This window comes from Oncorhynchus clarkii, chromosome 3 (genome assembly GCF_045791955.1).
Source record: "Oncorhynchus clarkii lewisi isolate Uvic-CL-2024 chromosome 3, UVic_Ocla_1.0, whole genome shotgun sequence".
Taxonomy (NCBI): Eukaryota; Metazoa; Chordata; class Actinopteri; order Salmoniformes; family Salmonidae; genus Oncorhynchus; species Oncorhynchus clarkii.
In genome coordinates, this window is record NC_092149.1 from 10,499,594 (window position 1) to 10,521,783 (window position 22,190).

Consider the following 22,190-nt stretch of genomic DNA (forward strand, 5'->3'; position numbering starts at 1 on the left):
ACAACATCCTGTAAAATGGTTTCATTTACTTGTTTTATTTTCTCCCTCTCCGAGATGACTGATTTAGAAATGAGATTTCTCCCCCTTTAACCCTCCCTTCGTGATTGGTCAGATCAGGGTACTGTTGGGTTCTAGGGAGGGACTGTACACACAGTACTATAAATAAACACACAGCATGCGTCTCAATACTCCTCGTCTTCTTTCATTGCTCCATCTGAACTGATTTGAGTGACAGGTGAAATAAGGATACTTTCCAGGTCAGCTTCTTCCATATTGCTGTCACCTGGACTTGTTGCTAAGTAGGCGTGGCCTGGCCTGTGTCAGACCAGTGCAGATAGAGAAGACACTGCAGAGGATTGAGATGCAGCCCAGAGTCTGATTTTTCTCCTTCAGTGTGAGGTTCCCCTCCTGTCCTCTAGAGCAGCAGTGTCTGACTGACACCTCTCAGCCTTTAGGAACTACCGTCTGAGTCAGTATTGCAGATCTGGGGCACGTTCAAGTACAAAAGGAAGAAAATGCTTTTCTGACAGACAATGGAAACAAACATTTAACTATTGGACAGTTTATGGTAGTACCTCCGTTGTTTATAAACATTTTGTGCCTCCTGAATGTGACTTAGGTGAATAGGCTCTCTGGCCAATCAGTTGCATGAGTTTAGTACCAGGGAGAGGAAAGCTGCATCTCAATACTCTACAATGTGTTACTTTCCTCATCTCCTCTCATCCTATTTCAAATCATAGGATAGGTGGAAGCAGCATGGTGGATACCTGCCAGAAATATGCTTTCACATCAGTTTAAATAAAGGAAAGGAGAAGAGGGGGGTGAACTATTAAGATGCAGCCGAGACACTGTAGTCCTCCAGGACCAGAACCCTCCCTCACTCAAACGGGACTGAGCTGGACTACACACAGATAAGAACCATAATGAGACTGAACAACCGGAGCAAGGGATCTCACTCGTAAAAAAAAAAGGGTGCTACATGTTTTTGAACCTAAAGTAAATCGGTTTTTAATTTAGATAAGGATGACAAAGACCAACGCTCACTCAGCACAAGCACTATTATTATTTACAAGCTCCAAAAATAAAAGTTAAAACGCTTTGCTTCTTTTTTTGTCCTAATCCCCCCCCCCCCCCCACACCATTTTCTTCTTCTGGTTTCATCCTTTTTATCTAAAATAAAAAATGGTACACGTAAGAGTTATGAAAATATAGGTTATTCCAACACGGCTGTCCTGGATTTAACCTACTCTCTGGTCTTCCTTATCCTCTCTTCCTCCTCTCTCTCCATTAAGGGTGTTGGGGGTGAGTTGGTGTTGCTGTCCCATCCCGCTGGCCTGTCCTGACTCTGGACACTGACTCCGGGGCATGCCATGGGGTCGTGGGTCATAGGTCAGGGTTGTGGTAAAGTCGTTGAGGTCACAGTTCATCACGGTCCCTGAGGAGTGTGTAGCGCGTCTCACTGGGGGCTAACTTCTGGAAGGAACTCTCTGGTGGGTTACTGGCCACCTCACCGATCTCCTCCTGATGAAATAACAAATTTATATACACACACCTCCCTCTACTACTGCAATGATACCGTTTTATACACACATAATGACAGTGTACGAGTATGCTTGGTGTTCTGACCTGTCCAGGTGTGCTGTCTGTCGGGTCTGGGCCGTGGTGGAACTCTCTGTGTAACTTCCCAGAGTGGAGGTCCAGAACAAACTGCCTCAGCTTCCCTGGGATCCTACACACATTAATATAATCATTAGGTCTACCAATGACATTATTGAAGTGTGGTTAATGACAGAAGGTCATAAACTGATATCACATCAGAGCTGGTCCCATATCAAAGCTGTCTCTGCATGTTAGAGGTGGCTGCAGACACCACACACACACACACACAGAGCTAATGAAATAATTTGATCTCGGTGACAGAGGGAGGGAGAACACAAACACAGACATCCAGAGGAGGTGGTAGTGAATGTGATGTAATGTAATTAGTTGAAGCGGGTGTCAGACCTCAGGGCTCTGTCTGTCTGATCACAGAGGTGATAGGGGAGTGGTGGGGGAGGGGTTTAGATGGGGGGTAAAATAGATTAGATGAAATTACATTCGATTAGTTGACACTAATTGCACGTGCCAAGTCATGTCACATTAGCTCCGGTTTCAAGGGCCGTCAGTAGAAGAATTATCTAGAAGGTGTGACATTTCTATTATAATCTGTGGACTGTGTGTGTGTGTGTGTGTGTGTGTGTGTGTGTGTGTGTGTGTGTGTGTGTGTGTGTGTGTGTGTGTGTGTGTGTGTGTGTGTGTGTGTGTGCGTGCGTGTAATGGAATGTATTATATTTGACAAAAGCAGATTTTCAACATACAGATCTAAATAATCTAATGACAACAATAATGAGCCATCTCAAATACTGTCACTCAAGTCAGACACAAATGAACACTAGAAAAGCCTGGCCTCGAGGGACAACCCCTCGAGCCAATGACGAGCCTTTTGGACATCAACATTCTAACAGTCTAATAAATACACTTCATATATGCTATAGCAAAAATAATCACTTGGCTGTGTTTATGAAGGAAACAGAATACAAAAGAAAATGCATTTCAAATAAAACAATAGCATTGTAATTTGTTTATGTAACTGTAGACTATGTAAAAACACCACAATTCAACTGTTAAAATCCATTAACACCATCAAAGATCATTCATTACTGATTTGTTAACCCATAAGAGTCTTAAGTCCTGTCTAAACTGGGGGGGGGGGGGTTCTGCACTGAATAATATTATAAACGCAGCACGTGTTGGTTCCATGTGCTGAAATAAAATATCTCAGAAATGTTCCATACCCACAAAAAGCTCATGTGTTTACATCCCTATTAGTGAGCATTTCTTCTTTGCCAAAATAATCCATCCAAATGATAGGTGTGGGATAACAAGCTGCTGATTAAACAGCATGATCATTACACAGGTGCACCTTGTGCTGGGGGCAATAAAAAGGCCATTGACTGCAGGAAAGTCCACCAGAGCTGTTGCCAGAGAACTGAATGTTAAAATATCTACCATATGCTGCCTCCAATGTCGTTTGAGAGAATTTGGCAGTATGTCCAACCAGCCATACAACCACAGACCACGTGTATGGCGTTGTGTGTGCGAGCAGTTTGATGATGTCAACAGCGTGCTCCAGTTCCCACCAAAATCCAGCAACTTGGCACGGCCATTAAAGAGGAGTGGGCCATCATTCCACAGTCCACAATCAACAGCCTGATCAACTCTATGCGAAGGAGATGTGTCGCGTTGCATGAGGCAAATGGTGGTCACACCAGATACGGACTGGTTTTCTGATCCATCCTTTTTTTTTTAAGGTATCTGTGACCAACAGATGCATATCTGTATTCCCAGTCCTGTGAAATCCATAGATTAGGGCCTAATTAATTAATTTCAATTGACTGATTTCCTTATATGAACTGTAAATCTTTGAAATTGTTGCATGTTGCGTTTATATTTTTTGGGTTTCAAGAAAGCCATTCCAAGGATATAAACTTTTGGATGAACAATTAATGTCTCATGGTCTGACAAACGTTCCATAAGCCGTATCACAATTGGAGCTGCGAGCTCCACAGCCAGAGCAAATCTATCCTTTGTCTGGACAGGCCAGAAAATGTGACCTGTCGCTTTCCATGTAAATGACGTGTCAGATTTCACATACTGCATGTCATCGGAGACGGCGTTCGAAGCGGGACAACCAGCCCATTCACCGAGTTTACATGCATTGATGCTGCATCATTCACAGAGCTGAACACAGAAATGTCGGTTGGAACCGGTCGAGAACCACTCAAGGTGCCCTAAATTGCTGGCCCAATGGCTAAGAGTTCAAAAATACAAATTCAACCAGAGACAGTTGAAAGAAAGTAGAGAGGTTGTACTTACTCAATGTCTCTGAACTCAGGGTACACATACATGTGTCTGAAGGAGTCTATAGCAATGACAGGACAGTCTGCTGGCGTCTTCTGGATGTGCAGCAGTGGGTGACGGAACTTTTCACAGTCCGCATGCAGAAAGTTTATAGATCCTAGGCAGGAGGGGATAGTTATTAATATAATTTATATTATTTATTAAGAAGAGATTAGCATGACTATAATAGTACGGTTATCTAACAAATATAATGCAACTCTGTCCCTGGCTGGGATGAAAACACAACACAAATAAATAGAACAAGAGAGTAACAATGGTCCCAGCACTGAACCCTGTGGCACACCCTGTTATTTCCCCAGATGATTGGGCCACAAACAGACTTTTAAGACAAACACACTACCTTTCTCGCTGATGAGCTGGCGTGCCACCTCGTGCTGGAACTTCTCCAAGCTCTCTGTGTCCTCCTTCACGTGAAACAGGATGAGGAATGGGATCCCCTCTTCAGTCAGCTCCTGGAACACACACACAGGGAAGAGGAAGAAGAGTGAAGGCGTCAGCATGCTTCAGTTCATTTGGCCGAACCAAACGATGGGCTTGCATACTTCCTTAAAAGACCTTCGCTTGAAAAATGAGAAAAAAAGAAATAGTACTGTTTGTCCATTTTGAGACGCCACTATACACTTCTTCAATAGTCAGAATTAATCTAAGATAACTCAAGAAAGCTGTCATTAATGTTGACATTTTTGCAGAGGAGATCTTAGTTGTGCAATTTTGCATGGGTTCGCGCCCAGGCTCTGTCGTAACCGGCCGCGACCGGGAGGTCCGTGGGGCGACGCACAATTGGCCTAGCGTCGTCCGGGTTAGGGAGGGCTTGGCCGGTAGGGATATCCTTGTCTCATCGCGCACCAGCGACTCCTGTGGCGGGCCGGGCGCAGTGCGCGCTAACCAAGATTGCCAGGTGCACGGTGTTTCCTCCGACACATTGGTGCAGCTGGTGTCCGGGTTGGAGGCGCGCTGTGTTTAGAAGCAGTGCGGCTTGGTTGGGTTGTGTATCGGAGGACGCATGACTTTCAACCTTAATCTCTCCCGAGCCCGTACGGGAGTTGTAGCGATGAGACAAGATAGTAGCTACTAACAATTGGATACCACGAAATTGGGGAGAAAAAAGGGGTCAAAAATATATATATATATATTTTTTTGCATCTGACTTAGATGTTTGGTGTAGTATGAGGACGGGTCATCTCGTTGAATGACAACAGGCACTACTGTTGACCAATCTGTGACTAGGGGACGTAGACTTTGGCTACCGACTTCGGATTGCCTCAATAAAAAAAATTGTGTGCCCAAAACAGCAGATAAAACCCTTGCCAGGGTCCAAAATGAACAAAAAAGTAACAAAATGTAATGTATGCACAAACTGTTCAGAAACTGTTTCGGCTGGGAAGCTTCCGGAAGCCTTAACGGGTCAGTGGGAGATTCAGTTGTGTGTCTATGCCTTGTTGCATTAGGATGGGGCTGCTGTAGGGGAAGAAGCCAGGCCAGACCTGGAAGACTCCCCCCAGCTGTGTGTAGACCGGGGCTAGCCCAAAACCTAAATGATTTAATTTAGACGGGATCAAACGGAGAGAAGAAAAAGAGGTAGAGAGAACGCACCTCTCCGTTTTCAAAGGTGATCTCGCGGACCAGAGGGACACATTTGTCCTGTGCCCAAGCGTAGGTGAGATCAAAGTTGGTTAGTGAGCCCAGGTACACCATGTCAGGAACAGTCTCCCCCATCGGTTTATAGATCACATTATCACCACTGAACCTCTCTGTCTGGGACACGTCACTGGAGGGACAGAGGAAAGGAAAGATTAAAAGATTACTCAAATGCCAGACCAAAAACATATAAACTATATTATAAATGTTTCGTAGACCCTAAGTGCAGTGGTTGGTCTGCAGAGGCTTGACTCACCCGAAGGCAGCGAGAAACACACAGTCGTCTCGGAGGATGTTGGCCACCTTCTCAAACGTGTGGTAGTTCTCAGAATCCTTCTGGTCAAAGTAACCAATAATGTTACGCCTGTCCCTCTGCAGAGAGAGAGAGACATTTTTCCTGGTTCAGTACCAACTCATTTTTGAGGACATATACTAATCTTCAGGAGGCTTTCTGTTGATATGTCCTTGGTGTCCCATCAGCTGTGTTATTTGTGTCAGTTACCCTGTATAGTTGTCTTTTTGTCTTCTATTTGGTTTACATTTTTTACTTTTATGCACGTTGAGATTATTCTGGATAATGAAAAGCGCTGTACAAATTTAATAAATTATTATTATTCAATATTTAGATTAGGAATGGTCCTAGAACAGATCCCTGAGGCACACCTTTTACATTTTCAAACACTGATTTGTGTGTGCCTGATACTCACATCCGCAGTGTTGACCTCCTCCAGACTGTGTATTTCTTTAATGGGATCGACCTTCTGCTGGCGGATGAAGTCAGCGATGGCTGTGACTGACCTCTGACCCCTGTACTCCCTCTTCATCATCATACCATTACGGAACAACTTCAACGTAGGGTACTTACTGATCCTGTACCGCTGAGCTATGTCAGCTAGAGAGACAGAGAGCGGGAGAGAGGGGTGAATAAAGACCGAGTTTAATATAGAATGAGGTAGAAGGGGAGAAAGGCAGACAAAGGAAAGGGGAATGAAGGAAAAGAGGCAGGTAGAGAAAATCAGAAAAGGATGGATAGAAACGGGGATGGATGAAAAAAGGTGAGAGTAAAAGACAGATAGAGGGTGTTTAAAGCTGTCTAAAGACACAGCCGTCAGTCAGCCCCTGATCCCTCAGATGAAAGCTGCCCCCCAGTGAGAGTAAATATTCTCATAGTGCTGTGTGTTTGGCAGGTGTCAGTCTCACTGCAGGGTGTCTCTAAGCTCCAGTCTTCACAGGCAGCAGCAATTTTGTCATTAGTCTTCAAACGGTTTGCAGGTCATCAATAATTCCCTTTAATTTGCTTTATCTCAAAGGATGTGCCTATCAAACGTCTGTGTGTGTGTGTGTGTGTGTGTGTGTGTGTGTGTGTGTGTGTGTGTGTGTGTGTGTGGGGTGGGAGTAACTGATTACAAAAAAAGTAACTGCAATCCGTTACCAGCTAAAATATTGTGATCAAATTACAGATTTTTGAAAACTCCTTTACTTTTAAATTCAGAAAGGATGATGACACCTTTCTGTTTTCTCAACGACATTGAAAAACCAGTTTAAGTTTGTTGGACCACAAATCAAAGACCACTATGATGACACACCAAATGCATTTTGATGGTTTGCAGGAATAGGCTTTTGTAGCATACAGTCCTTCTAATGGTGCGACTGCAACAAAAAAAATCAAGGCTTTATTAAGAGCAAGACAAAGGAGCTGATCATGGACTACAGGAAACAGAGGGCCGAGCACGCCGCCATCCACATCGACAGGGCTGTCGACTGAGCGGGTCGAAAACTTTAAGTTCCTCCACATCAATAAGGTATTAACATGGTCTACACACACCAACACAGTCGTGAAGAAGGCACAACAACGGCCCTTCCCCCTCAGGAGGCTGAAAAGATTTGGCATGGGCCCTCAGATCCTCAAAAAGTTATACAGCTGCACTTTCGAGAGCATCTTGACTGGCTGCATCACCGCTTGGTATGGCAACTGTTTGGCATCCCACCACATGGCGCTACAGAGGGTAGTGCGTACGACCCAGTACACCATTGGGGTCGAGCTCCCTGCCATCCAGGATCTCTATACAAGGCAGTGTCAGAGGAAGACCCTATAAAAATTCTCAAAGACTCCAGTCACCCAAATCATAGACTGTTCTCTCTGCCACCGCACGGCAAGCGGTACTGATGCACCAAGCCTGGAACCAACAGGACCCTGAACAGCTTCTACCCCCAAGCCAATAGTTAACCAAATAGCTACCCGGACTATCTGCATTGACCCTTTTTGCACTAACTCTTTTGACTCACATACACTGCTGCTACTGTTTATTATATATCCTGTTGCTTAGTCACGTTAACCCTACTTATATGTACATATCTACCTCAATTACCTCGTACCCCTGGACATTGACTCAGTACTGGTACCCCATGTATATAGCCAAGTTATCCTGACTCAGTACTGGTACCCCATGTATATAGCCCAGTTATCCTGACTCAGTACTGGTACCCCATGTATATAGCCCAGTTATCCTGACTCAGTACTGGTACCCCATGTATATAGCCCAGTTATCATGACTCAGTACTGGTACCCCATGTATATAGCCCAGTTATCCTGACTCAGTACTGGTACCCCATGTATATAGCCCAGTTACCCTGACTCAGTACTGGTACCCCATGTATATAGCCCAGTTATCCTGACTCAGTACTGGTACCCCATGTATATAGCCCAGTTATCATGACTCAGTACTGGTACCCCATGTATATAGCCCAGTTATCCTGACTCAGTACTGGTACCCCATGTATATAGCCCAGTTACCCTGACTCAGTACTGGTACCCCATGTATATAGCCCAGTTATCCTGACTCAGTACTGGTACCCCGTGTATATAGCCCAGTTATCCTGACTCAGTACTGGTACCCCATGTATATAGCCCAGTTACCCTGACTCAGTACTGGTACCCCATGTATATAGCCCAGTTATCCTGACTCAGTACTGGTACCCCGTGTATATAGCCCAGTTATCCTGACTCAGTACTGGTACCCCATGTATATAGCCCAGTTATCATGACTCAGTACTGGTACCCCGTGTATATAGCCCAGTTATCCTGACTCAGTACTGGTACCCCGTGTATATAGCCCAGTTATCATGACTCAGTACTGGTACGCCATGTATATAGCCCAGTTATCATGACTCAGTACTGGTACTCAGTGTATATAGCCCAGTTATCATGACTCAGTACTGGTACCCCATGTATATAGCCCAGTTACCCTGACTCAGTACTGGTACCCCGTGTATATAGCCCAGTTATCCTGACTCAGTACTGGTACCCCATGTATATAGCCCAGTTATCATGACTCAGTACTGGTACCCCATGTATATAGCCCAGTTATCCTGACTCAGTACTGGTACCCCATGTATATAGCCCAGTTATCCTGACTCAGTACTGGTACGCCATGTATATAGCCCAGTTATCATGACTCAGTACTGGTACCCCATGTATATAGCCCAGTTATCCTGACTCAGTACTGGTACCCCATGTATATAGCCCAGTTATCATGACTCAGTACTGGTACCCCATGTATATAGCCCAGTTACCCTGACTCAGTACTGGTACCCCATGTATATAGCCCAGTTATCCTGACTCAGTACTGGTACCCCATGTTTATAGCCCAGTTATCCTGACTCAGTACTGGTACCCCATGTATATAGCCCAGTTATCCTGACTCAGTACTGGTACCCCATGTATATAGCCCAGTTATCCTGACTCAGTACTGGTACCCCATGTATATAGCCCAGTTATCCTGACTCAGTACTGGTACCCCGTGTATATAGCCCAGTTATCCTGACTCAGTACTGGTACCCCGTGTATATAGCCCAGTTATCCTGACTCAGTACTGGTACCCCGTGTATATAGCCCAGTTATCCTGACTCAGTACTGGTACCCCATGTATATAGCCCAGTTATCCTGACTCAGTACTGGTACCCCATGTATATAGCCCAGTTACCCTGACTCAGTACTGGTACCCCATGTATATAGCCCAGTTATCCTGACTCAGTACTGGTACCCCGTGTATATAGCCCAGTTATCCTGACTCAGTACTGGTACCCCATGTATATAGCCCAGTTATCCTGACTCAGTACTGGTACCCCATGTATATAGCCCAGTTATCATGACTCAGTACTGGTACCCCATGTATATAGCCCAGTTATCCTGACTCAGTACTGGTACCCCATGTATATAGCCCAGTTATCCTGACTCAGTACTGGTACCCCGTGTATATAGCCCAGTTATCATGACTCAGTACTGGTACCCCATGTATATAGCCCAGTTATCATGACTCAGTACTGGTACCCCATGTATATAGCCCAGTTATCCTGACTCAGTACTGGTACCCCATGTATATAGCCCAGTTATCCTGACTCAGTACTGGTACCCCATGTATATAGCCCAGTTATCCTGACTCAGTACTGGTACCCCATGTATATAGCCCAGTTATCCTGACTCAGTACTGGTACCCTGTGTATATAGCCCAGTTATCCTGACTCAGTACTGGTACCCCATGTATATAGCCCAGTTATCATGACTCAGTACTGGTACCCCATGTATATAGCCCAGTTATCCTGACTCAGTACTGGTACCCCGTGTATATAGCCCAGTTATCCTGACTCAGTACTGGTACCCCATGTATATAGCCCAGCTATCCTGACTCAGTACTGGTACCCCATGTATATAGCCCAGTTATCCTGACTCAGTACTGGTACCCCGTGTATATAGCCCAGTTATCCTGACTCAGTACTGGTACCCCATGTATATAGCCCAGTTATCCTGACTCAGTACTGGTACCCCGTGTATATAGCCCAGTTATCATGACTCAGTACTGGTACCCCATGTATATAGCCCAGTTATCCTGACTCAGTACTGGTACCCCATGTATATAGCCCAGTTATCCTGACTCAGTACTGGTACCCCGTGTATATAGCCCAGTTATCCTGACTCAGTACTGGTACCCCGTGTATATAGCCCAGTTATCCTGACTCAGTACTGGTACCCCATGTATATAGCCCAGTTATCCTGACTCAGTACTGGTACCCCGTGTATATAGCCCAGTTATCCTGACTCAGTACTGGTACCCCATGTATATAGCCCAGTTATCCTGACTCAGTACTGATACCCCGTGTATATAGCCCAGTTATCCTGACTCAGTACTGGTACCCAGTGTATATAGCCCAGTTATCCTGACTCAGTACTGGTACCCCATGTATATAGCCCAGTTATCCTGACTCAGTACTGGTACCCCATGTATATAGCCCAGTTATCCTGACTCAGTACTGGTACCCCGTGTATATAGCCCAGTTATCCTGACTCAGTACTGGTACCCCATGTATATAGCCCAGTTATCCTGACTCAGTACTGGTACCCCATGTATATAGCCCAGTTATCCTGACTCAGTACTGGTACCCCATGTATATAGCCCAGTTATCCTGACTCAGTACTGGTACCCCATGTATATAGCCCAGTTATCCTGACTCAGTACTGGTACCCCGTGTATATAGCCCAGTTATCCTGACTCAGTACTGGTACCCCATGTATATAGCCCAGTTATCCTGACTCAGTACTGGTACCCCGTGTATATAGCCCAGTTATCATGACTCAGTACTGGTACCCCGTGTATATAGCCCAGTTATCCTGACTCAGTACTGGTACCCCATGTATATAGCCCAGTTATCCTGACTCAGTACTGGTACCCCGTGTATATAGCCCAGTTATCCTGACTCAGTACTGGTACCCCGTGTATATAGCCCAGTTATCCTGACTCAGTACTGGTACCCCATGTATATAGCCCAGTTATCCTGACTCAGTACTGGTACCCCGTGTATATAGCCCAGTTATCCTGACTCAGTACTGGTACCCCATGTATATAGCCCAGTTATCCTGACTCAGTACTGGTACCCCATGTATATAGCCCAGTTATCCTGACTCAGTACTGGTACCCCGTGTATATAGCCCAGTTATCATGACTCAGTACTGGTACCCCATGTATATAGCCCAGTTATCATGACTCAGTACTGGTACCCCGTGTATATAGCCCAGTTATCCTGACTCAGTACTGGTACCCCGTGTATATAGCCCAGTTATCCTGACTCAGTACTGGTACCCCATGTATATAGCCCAGTTATCCTGACTCAGTACTGATACCCCGTGTATATAGCCCAGTTATCCTGACTCAGTACTGGTACCCAGTGTATATAGCCCAGTTATCCTGACTCAGTACTGGTACCCCATGTATATAGCCCAGTTATCCTGACTCAGTACTGGTACCCCATGTATATAGCCCAGTTATCCTGACTCAGTACTGGTACCCCATGTATATAGCCCAGTTATCCTGACTCAGTACTGGTACCCCGTGTATATAGCCCAGTTATCATGACTCAGTACTGGTACCCCATGTATATAGCCCAGTTATCCTGAGTCAGTACTGGTACCCCGTGTATATAGCCCAGTTATCCTGACTCAGTACTGGTACCCCATGTATATAGCCCAGTTATCCTGACTCAGTACTGGTACCCCGTGTATATAGCCCAGTTATCCTGACTCAGTACTGGTACCCCATGTATATAGCCCAGTTATCCTGACTCAGTACTGGTACCCCGTGTATATAGCCCAGTTATCCTGACTCAGTACTGGTACCCCATGTATATAGCCCAGTTATCCTGACTCAGTACTGGTACCCCATGTATATAGCCCAGTTATCCTGACTCAGTACTGGTACCCCGTGTATATAGCCCAGTTATCATGACTCAGTACTGGTACCCCATGTATATAGCCCAGTTATCATGACTCAGTACTGGTACCCCGTGTATATAGCCCAGTTATCCTGACTCAGTACTGGTACCCCGTGTATATAGCCCAGTTATCCTGACTCAGTACTGGTACCCCATGTATATAGCCCAGTTATCCTGACTCAGTACTGATACCCCGTGTATATAGCCCAGTTATCCTGACTCAGTACTGGTACCCAGTGTATATAGCCCAGTTATCCTGACTCAGTACTGGTACCCCATGTATATAGCCCAGTTATCCTGACTCAGTACTGGTACCCCATGTATATAGCCCAGTTATCCTGACTCAGTACTGGTACCCCGTGTATATAGCCCAGTTATCCTGACTCAGTACTGGTACCCCATGTATATAGCCCAGTTATCCTGACTCAGTACTGGTACCCCATGTATATAGCCCAGTTATCCTGACTCAGTACTGGTACCCCGCGTATATAGCCCAGTTATCCTGACTCAGTACTGGTACCCCATGTATATAGCCCAGTTATCCTGACTCAGTACTGGTACCCCATGTATATAGCCCAGTTATCCTGACTCAGTACTGGTACCCCGTGTATATAGCCCAGTTATCCTGACTCAGTACTGGTACCCCATGTATATAGCCCAGTTATCCTGACTCAGTACTGGTACCCCGTGTATATAGCCCAGTTATCCTGACTCAGTACTGGTACCCCGTGTATATAGCCCAGTTATCCTGACTCAGTACTGGTACCCCGTGTATATAGCCCAGTTATCCTGACTCAGTACTGGTACCCCATGTATATAGCCCAGTTACCATGACTCAGTACTGGTACCCCATGTATATAGCCCAGTTATCCTGACTCAGTACTGGTACCCCATGTATATAGCCCAGTTATCCTGACTCAGTACTGGTACCCCGTGTATATAGCACAGTTATCCTGACTCAGTACTGGTACCCCATGTATATTGCCCAGTTATCCTGACTCAGTACTGGTACCCCATGTATATAGCCCAGTTACCCTGACTCAGTACTGGTACCCCATGTATATAGCCCAGTTATCCTGACTCAGTACTGGTACCACGTGTATATAGCCCAGTTACCCTGACTCAGTACTGGTACCCCATGTATATAGCCCAGTTATCATGACTCATTGTGGATTTATTCCTTATGTTATTATATATTGTTTTCTATTTTTGTCTCTGCATAGTTGGGAAGGGATCACAAGTAAGCGTTTTACTGTTAGTCTATCAAATCTAATGTTATTTGTCACAAACACATGGTTAGCAGATGTTAATGCGAGGGTAGCGAAATGCTTGTGCTTCTAGTTCCGACAGTGCAGTAATATCTAACAAGTAATCGAACAATTCCACAACAACTGCCTATTACACACAATTCTAAAGGGATGGAATGAGAATATATACATATAAATATATGGATGAGCGATGACCGAGTGGCAAAGGGAAAGTGCAATAGATGGTATAAAATACAGTATATACTTATGAGATGAGTAATGTAAGATATGTAAACATTATTAAAGTGGCATTATTAAAGTGACTAGTGATCCATTTATTAAAGTTGCCAATGATGGCTCTACACCTGTTGTTTATGAAAAATGTAACAAGTAAAATGTGATTTTGATTTTACTGCTGTTGGCATCCAAAGATTATACATTTAACTTGAATAAACACTTGGAGGTAAGGATGTCGTACCTCCTAGTGTTATTGATATCTACACTGCTGCTCTCTCATTTAGCTATTTGCGCCTCACGGATTGTGATTGTTGTGGATGGCTGTGGACAAACGAACATGTGTATTTTAACCCAATAATGGTTGAATTAAAGACGTTAAAGCTGCCTATCAATCAATGTTGCAACCAGTGGACAGCTAGTGAAAATGTGCTCTTGCAGCTGCTTAGTGTGGATCACAGTCTGTGGAATAAACGTTTGACGGCTCCTCCAATCTAAAATCCTCCATGGTATTGTGCTCCACATGCTGTCAAAAACAAGTTTCACACACTTCTGATCAACTTAAAGAGCTGCAAATGATAGAGATATCAGAGTGTCACCAACAAAAATATAAACAATAGGCCTATACCAAATGCAGCATATGGTATTCATTTTTCCACACGCACTTTTCGTTAGTGCTCAAAGCATGTCATTTCATTCCATCAACTTGAAGCAATGAGCCCAATCAGTCCTCAATGACAACAAAATCATAAACAGAGTAGGCTAATATGTCCTTAGTTTTAGGGTCATGCTCAGGTTAAACAACAGAATAGGCTAATATGTCCTTAGTTTTAGGGTCATGCTCAGGTTAAACAACAGAGTAGGCTAATAAGTCCTTGATTTTGGGGTCATGCTCAGGTTAAACAACAGAGTAGGCTAATAAGTCCTTAGTTTTAGGGTCATGCTCAGGTTAAACAACAGAGTAGGCTAATAAGTCCTTAGTTTTGGGGTCATGCTCAGGTTAAACAGAGTAGGCTAACAAGTCCTTAGTTTTGGGGTCATGCTCAGGTTAAACAACAGAGTAGGCTAATAAGTCCTTGCTTTTGGGGTCATGCTCAAGTTAAACAACAGAGTAGGCTAATAAGTCCTTAGTTTTAGGGTCATGCTCAGGTTAAACAACAGAGTAGGCTAATAAGTCCTTCGTTTTGGGGTCATGCTCAGGTTAAACAACAGAGTAGGCTAACAAGTCCTTCGTTTTGGGGTCATGCTCAGGTTAAACAACAGAGTAGGCTAATAAGTCCTTTGTTTTGGGGTCATGCTCAGGTTAAACAACAGAGTAGGCTAATAAGTCCTTAGTTTTGGGGTCATGCTCAGGTTAAACAACAGAGTAGGCTAATAAGTCCTTAGTTTTGGGGTCATGCTCAGGTTAAACAATTTGGCTTATCTATATTGCTATATCCTATTCTTGAAGATCAAGAGAATTACATGAATTGGAATGACCGGAAATCTGACCGACTTTGGATTTTAATGTAAAGATATAGCCTAATCGTATGATTATCTGTATTGAAGTAGAAAGCAATGGTTTAGAAGAAGCCTACATAACCCATAAAGTAAAATGCAACATCCATTTTTTAATCTCCTTCTAACGCCTCTTAAGGGGAAAGTAACGTAAAATGAACTAAAAGTAATCCGATTACTTTACAGAGTTTGGGCAAACCAAAAGTTATGTTACGGATTAAAACCCTGTGTGTGTACGAGCGTGTCACTCACAATGCTGATCACAGTCAACGCGCGCAAACACCACCTGAGTGACATCAGGAAACTCCTCCCTCGCGATGTTCGATGCCTCCTCAAAGATAGGCTGGAGCATCTGGCTGAATCTACACCTGGGAGGAGAGGGGGGAGAATGTGGGTATAATTTGCTTATCAAATGAGATTTTATATTGTTACCCTTTGTAGGAACTGTCATACTGTAATTGCTTTGGCCACATTGCATTACTCTCCAGCCATGATGCCACTAAAGCGTGTTGGAATTCTAATTCATCTCTCACACACACACACACACACACACACACACACACACACACACACACACACACACACACACACACTAGTTAAACACACACAAGGCAAACTGATGTGGACACAAAGAAAATGTATGCAAACAGACAATTGAGTAGGAGAGGACAAATGTTCACAGGAGAACTAACACACTTACCAGTCTGCATAGAAATTAACCAACGCCACTCCAGCATTGTCTGTGAGGGAAAAAAAACACGTTACACCCACTGTTTTACAACGTCAAACACACAGGAAGTACATTTACACATACTCATAGGCAAGGGAGGTTCGTGGGTGAATCATTAGTGTTATTCATACAGTCAAACAGCCACCAAGCGTTGAGGAAGGAGACAACACAAGATAGAGCAATACAGGGAGAGATGATAGAGAGAGGGAGGAAATGACAGAGATGGAGAGAGAAAGAGGGATAGATGAGAACCACAGAGATGTCTCTATACCCTGTCACAGATAATGTCTTACTGAGGATGTCTTCAATGTTTCCTGTGTCTAGACTGGTAATTTCAGCCTGGCCTGAAGTGGAGAGACCAGTCACCTAGAGCCGGAGAAGAAAGGGTTAATGCGATGATATGGCTAGAACCTGTCCCTCACACAGATGTGACATGAGCCCAGTCCAAAAACAACCAGGTGATGAATATTAAGATCCAACAGCTTCAGAGTCAACAGGCTTCACAGTTGGGGACCACTGAAGCCTAACCAGGTGAAGATGGGGCTTACACCAGTCTGCTTGGGTTCTTTATGATGGGGATTTAGAGTTACTGAAAACATATTCTGCATGAACACATGCAGTGTTAACGGAAAAAGTTCTAAATCTGCTGTCCTATTGTTTCCATGAATTCCTATGTTGCTGTTTCCAGACCAGGCAAACAGGTGAGAAACCATCTCTCTCTCTCTTTGGCTCCCTCCCTTTTTATTATGTATAATTCATCCATATGAGTCCTGTTGAGATCCAGACATCTCAGTTCTCTGATGGACGTTGACGCCACAGGTGATGTGGAACAGAGGACTCTGTTCTCAGGATCAAAGTCAAACTTCCCCATGGACTAGAGCGACCAGGACAGTGTCATACACTGGACACGGAGGCAGAGAAAGAAGTAGAAGTGAGACATCACATTGCATAATATTTTCTGGTTCATATACAGTCCATGAACTAAGCAGACCAGACTCAGCTGCTATCGCATGTGTCTATGGGATAGCCACCCCTTCCTTAAGCAGACTGGAACTGTGACAATTTTTTCCAATGGTAAACGGCCCGAGTAAGACATCTTCATTAATCCACCATCTTTGACAGAGAGTGGTGTTACTGGAGATGCTCTACTACGCCGAGTCTCACATTCCCTGGAAGAACAAACGTATTTCTCTGTATCTCAGCAAGCATTTCCGAGTCCTATGACAGCGCAATCCAATGTTCTGCTACCACCATAACAATAACTTCACACAAAAACAGCAACAAGAGCCAGTCACTAGACTGATAGTTGAACTTAGGACAGAAGACAGGGCTGTGGCTAGGATATAGACTGGGGCTAAGTTAAGCATGGCCTGGACATTCCCATGTATTAATACTAAGGGAACCCCTCTAAACCAGCGTCTCAGTAGCATCCTGTCAATGAGGACATTCAGATAACTAAGCTTTATCTAACATCAGTCGTTTGACTCATTCAAATCAGCAGGGTGTGTGTGGTGGAAGACACACCCTCTAAAAGGTGTGTATTCTAAGACGAGAGACACAGACACGGTCACAGTGCCCTCCGTAGTTATTGGGACAGTGAAGCATGTTTTCTTCTTATGGCTGTAAACTCCAACAGTTTGAAATCAAACAATGACTATGGGGTTAACGCGCAGACCATGAGCTTTAATTTGAGGGTGTTTTCATCCATATTGGGTGAACCGTTTAGAAATTACAGCACTTTTTGTACATAGTCGCCCCCATTTTAGGGGACCAAAAGTATTGGAACAAATTCACTTATATGTGTATTAAAGTAGTACAGCTAAAGTTAAGTATTTGGTCCCATATTCCTAGCACGCAATGACTACATCAAGCTTGTGACTCTACAAATTTGTTGGATGCATTTGCTGTTTGTTTTGGTTGATTTTCAGATTATGTTGTGCACAATAGAAATGAATGGTAAATAAAGTAGTGTGTCATTTTGGAGTTGCATTTATTGAAAATAAGAATATAATAGGTTTCTAAACACTTCTACATTAATGTGGATGCTACCATGATTACGGATAATCCTGAATGAATCGTGAATAATGATGAGTGAGAAAGTTGGACGGACAACTATCACAACTCCCCAAAATGTTAACCTCCCCTGTTATTGTAAGGGGTTAGCATGTCTTGGGGGTTTGATATAAAATGCTAACCTCCCCTGTTATTGTAAGGGGTTAGCATGTCTTGGGGGTTTGATATAAAATGCTAACCTCCCCTGTTATTGTAAGGGGTTAGCATGTCTTGGGGGTTTGATATAAAATGCTAACCTCCCCTGTTATTGTAAGGGGGTATGTCTTGGGGGTATGATATTTTTGAGTCTGTAACTTCCTCACTCGTAATTATTCACGATTCATTCAAATTTGTAGAGTCACAAGCATGATGTAGTCATTGCGCTTTATAAATATGGGACCAATACTTTGTCAAAGACTCCAGTCACCCAAGTCATAGACTGTTCTCTCTGCTACTGCACGGCAAACAGGACCAGAGCGCCAAGTCTAGGACAAAAATGGCTCCTTAACAGCTTCTACCCCCAAGCCATAAGACTGCTGAACAATTAATCAAATGGCCATCGGACTATTTACACCGACACCCCCCCCCCCCCCCTTGTTTTTTTCACTGCTGCTACTCGCTGTTTATTATCTTTGCATAGTCACATTACAAATTACCCTGACTAACCTGTATCCCCGCACCGTGACTCGGTACCGGTACCCCCTTGTTATTGTTATGTAAATATCTTGTGTAACTTTTTTTTTTAAAGTTTACTTTAGTTTATTTAGTAAATATTTTCTTAACTCTATTTCTTGAACTGCATTGTGTGGTTAAGTGCTTGTAAGTAAGCAATTCACGGTAAGGTCTACACCGGTTGTATTCGGCACATGTCCCTACATTCAGTAATGGTCAGTCATTTTTGTAAGTAGTTGTGGTCAGTACTTGTGTGGTTTTTATCAATAGTTTAGGTAAGTGGTAGGGAGGTTCATTAGTTGTGGTGATTATTTTTTTGGTCGTGGTCAGTAGTTAGACAGCAGTTGTGGTCAATAGTGATCAGTAGTTTTGGTCAGTCGTTTTGATAAGTAGATGTGTGGTTCAGTAGTTTTGGTCAGTCGTTTTGTGGTTTTGGTCAGTTTAGTTGGTGCGGTTAGTAGTTGTGATCAGTAGTGGTCAATAGTTTTGTTCAGTAGTTGTGATCTGTAGTTGTGTCGTCAGTAGTTGCGGTCAGCAGTTGTTTGGTTGTGGTCAGTAGTTTTGGTCAGTATCTTTTGTGGTATCAGTTTTGGTCAGAAGTGTTCAGTAGTTTTGTGGTCCGTAGTTTTGGTCATTAGTTGTGTGGTTGTGGTCAGTAAATGTGTGGTTGTAATCAGTAGTTGTGTGGTCCATAGTTTTGTGGTGAGTAATGGTGTGGTTTTGGTCAGTAGTTGTGTTGTTGTGGGGTTCAGTAGTTGTAGTCGGTAGTTTTGGTCAGTAGTTGTTAGTTGTTTTGGTAAGTAGTTGTTATCAGTAGTTGTATGATTGTGGCCTGTAGTTGTGGTCAGTTGTTTTGTTGTTGTGGTCAGTGGGTGTAGTCAGTAGTAGTGATCAGTAGTTGTGTGGTTAAGTGCTTGTAAGTAAGAATTTCACGGTAAGGTCTACACCGGTTGTATTTGGCGCATGCCCCTACGTTATATCAGCATCGAACATGTCACCCTCCCTAGGAGAAGGGGTGACCTCGATAATTTATTGTTAAAACGAGAGGCTGTCTGGATATTTAATTTAAAGACCCTTGCTCCTCTCGGTTTCAACGTAGACTTTGATCTGAAGCCATTCTTGTGATTTTGCTATTGTAAATGTTTTGTAGGCCTAGGTAGGTAAATTGTATCTATAATGGAATGCTATCCATGCATGTTTTTGGTATGTTATTTTTATATATGAGAATTAACCAATGATATCAGGCCACACCGGCCATGATTACAGACACCTGTGTGTGTCCTTTGACACTATATAAACCAGTCACCCCGCAGTGTTTGTGATTATACCCTGATGAAGACACTTTGTCTGTCAAAACGTTGAATATTAGGTTATAAAATTATTGCATCTCAGCTCCTAGAGTATGCAGCTCTAATGACATTTTTTAAGTATTCGCCGCATGTGACAAATAACATTTTATTTGACCGTTGGTCCCCTAAAATGAGGGGACCATGAATAGAAAGTGCTGTAATTTCTCAACGGTTCACCCAATATAAATGAAAATACCCTCAAATATAATACCCTCATATCCAAACTTTTGGAGTGTAAAGCCAAAAGAAGAAGAAATGTTTCACTTTCCCAATAATTACAGAGGGCACTGTATATGTATGTACAGTATGCATTTAAGGTGACAGTCAGTGTTAACAGGAGAAGCTGTCTTTACTGTGGGTTGTAATATAGCACTTTAGAGAGAAGGCTGAGTGGTGGCGGATGTGGTTGTATGTACAAAATGTACACACACTATTTCTGGGGTCAACTAATACCGGACTAGTGGTATTACGTATAGTGAGGTCATCTCACAGCAGCCTGGCTGTGACACTCGTCTGTATGTCTGCTGAGCGACAACAGCTTCAGTTTAACAAGAGATATTTCAGTAATTAAATGTTGCCACTGTCTCTGGTTTAACTATGTGACGGTGACGAGACAGGCCTATTCCCTAAAAAAATTATGAATACAGACATATTTGTAGATACTTTCTAGCTATCTTCCAGTTTCTGGATTAGAAGCCATTATAAAAGCCACGAATCGTGCTGATTAACAAGTATATGACTTAGTTCAAATCCCTTACTGACAGTAAAGAAAGTTTACACTGTAATAGGCCGATATCCTGAGCAGCAGAACAGAGCTTGATCAGTTCCGGGTTGTCAGCCAATAGGAATGAGCCACAACAGAGGAATTCACCAACCGGCTCCATCATTCCGCAACACGATTGTGGATAAATTCACTAACTTGTGGTACCGTCCCACGACCTGGCTAGCTAGCTACATATGTTAGCAAGCAAGACAACTACAACATTAGCTGTTGGCTAGTTAGCTAGGTAAGTTAAACAAACAGCAAATATAGCCAAGTCTGATAGTTAACGTTAGCTCACACAATACGTGGATTTAAGATTCACCATGCATCTAGAATAAGATACTGATTTGGACTTGCACAGTTGTTAGCTAGCTAGCATGGCAGAGTAAGGCGATTGATCACAGAAAAGGAGGGTCATGACTCATGGCTAACTAACAGTTAACTAACCTTACCAAGCTTAGCTAGCCAGCTAGCTGATCTCAATTAACCTGGTTTGCCGACTAGCTATTTTAGCCAGCTAACGTTAGCTAGGTACAGTAATGTAAAGACTATATTCATGTTCAATACATCTTTATTTTGTGATTGACAAAAGTAGCTATCACTTTGAAAAACGAATGCCCATAATTATAATATTAGCTAACTGTTTGTGAAGCCAGACCGACCGCACTTCAAATACGAGGACGTGTAAGTTAGCTGTCGAAGTTCCTTACCAGCAGTATCGTGAAGAAGCCGACCTCGAGAGAGGATACTATTGGTGGTAGTTTCATTGTAGAGTTGGTTGAGGTTATGGTGTTGTTCGGTCTTCCCTGTCTCCCGATACAACTCTGCTGCTGAGGCAGGAAACGGATGGGTGACCACGGTAACGTGAGCGATCTTTCCGGTTTTAACGTGGTTTATGGGAGTAGTAGTTTTGTAATTTTCTTTAGCAATGATTCCCAATAAGGCTTAAAACTACAAGTATGCCGTATTTCTTTGGAGGTTAGAAGAATTGGAAATGGGAGTTGTATTTTTCAAAATATTTTGCGACCCAGATGTTTGTGGTCTGACGGAACACTTTCTTGGACAAAACTTCTAGCGTTAGAAAGTGAGAGAGTCAGGAAGATACTGATCAGAGGAACAAATAACTATTAAAAATACATACATTCATTTTCCTAATGTTGACAGTTGCTAAATGCATATTTTTCTCAATTATTCCATGATTTCTAACATAGTAAGTAAGGTAAGTTGCATCATTGTTAACGTTAGTTATGCAGGCTACCCTGCTAGCTAACTATCAAACTCAATGC

General features: G+C 43.4%; 1 protein-coding gene across 1 annotated transcript; it reads right to left on the reverse strand.

The window, feature by feature from the left end:
• Positions 1–6: 6 nt before the first annotated feature.
• On the reverse strand, positions 7–21,764 carry LOC139387679 (endoplasmic reticulum resident protein 44-like). Its single transcript, XM_071133996.1, has 11 exons — positions 21,615–21,764; positions 16,362–16,434; positions 16,039–16,078; positions 15,591–15,706; positions 6,306–6,490; positions 5,855–5,970; positions 5,554–5,728; positions 4,301–4,412; positions 3,916–4,057; positions 1,627–1,729; positions 7–1,521 (listed from the first exon to the last, which is right to left on the reverse strand). The coding sequence occupies exons 1-11, from the start codon at positions 21,669–21,671 to the stop codon at positions 1,417–1,419; spliced, it is 1,224 nt and encodes a 407-aa protein (XP_070990097.1). The 5' UTR covers positions 21,672–21,764; the 3' UTR covers positions 7–1,416.
• Positions 21,765–22,190: the final 426 nt, after the last annotated feature.

What these genes read in the sequence shown, in the direction of transcription:
- LOC139387679 (XM_071133996.1), bottom strand. Translation starts at nt 21,671, where the DNA reads ATGAAACTACCACCAATAGTATCCTCTCTCGAGGTCGGCTTCTTCACG. An exon ending in AAACATTGAAGACATCCTCA is followed by an intron (nt 16,079 to 16,361) that starts GTAAGACATTAT and finishes TTTCCCTCACAG; the next exon opens with ACAATGCTGGAGTGGCGTTG. An exon ending in CGTTGACTGTGATCAGCATT is followed by an intron (nt 6,491 to 15,590) that starts GTGAGTGACACG and finishes CTGTCTCTCTAG; the next exon opens with CTGACATAGCTCAGCGGTAC.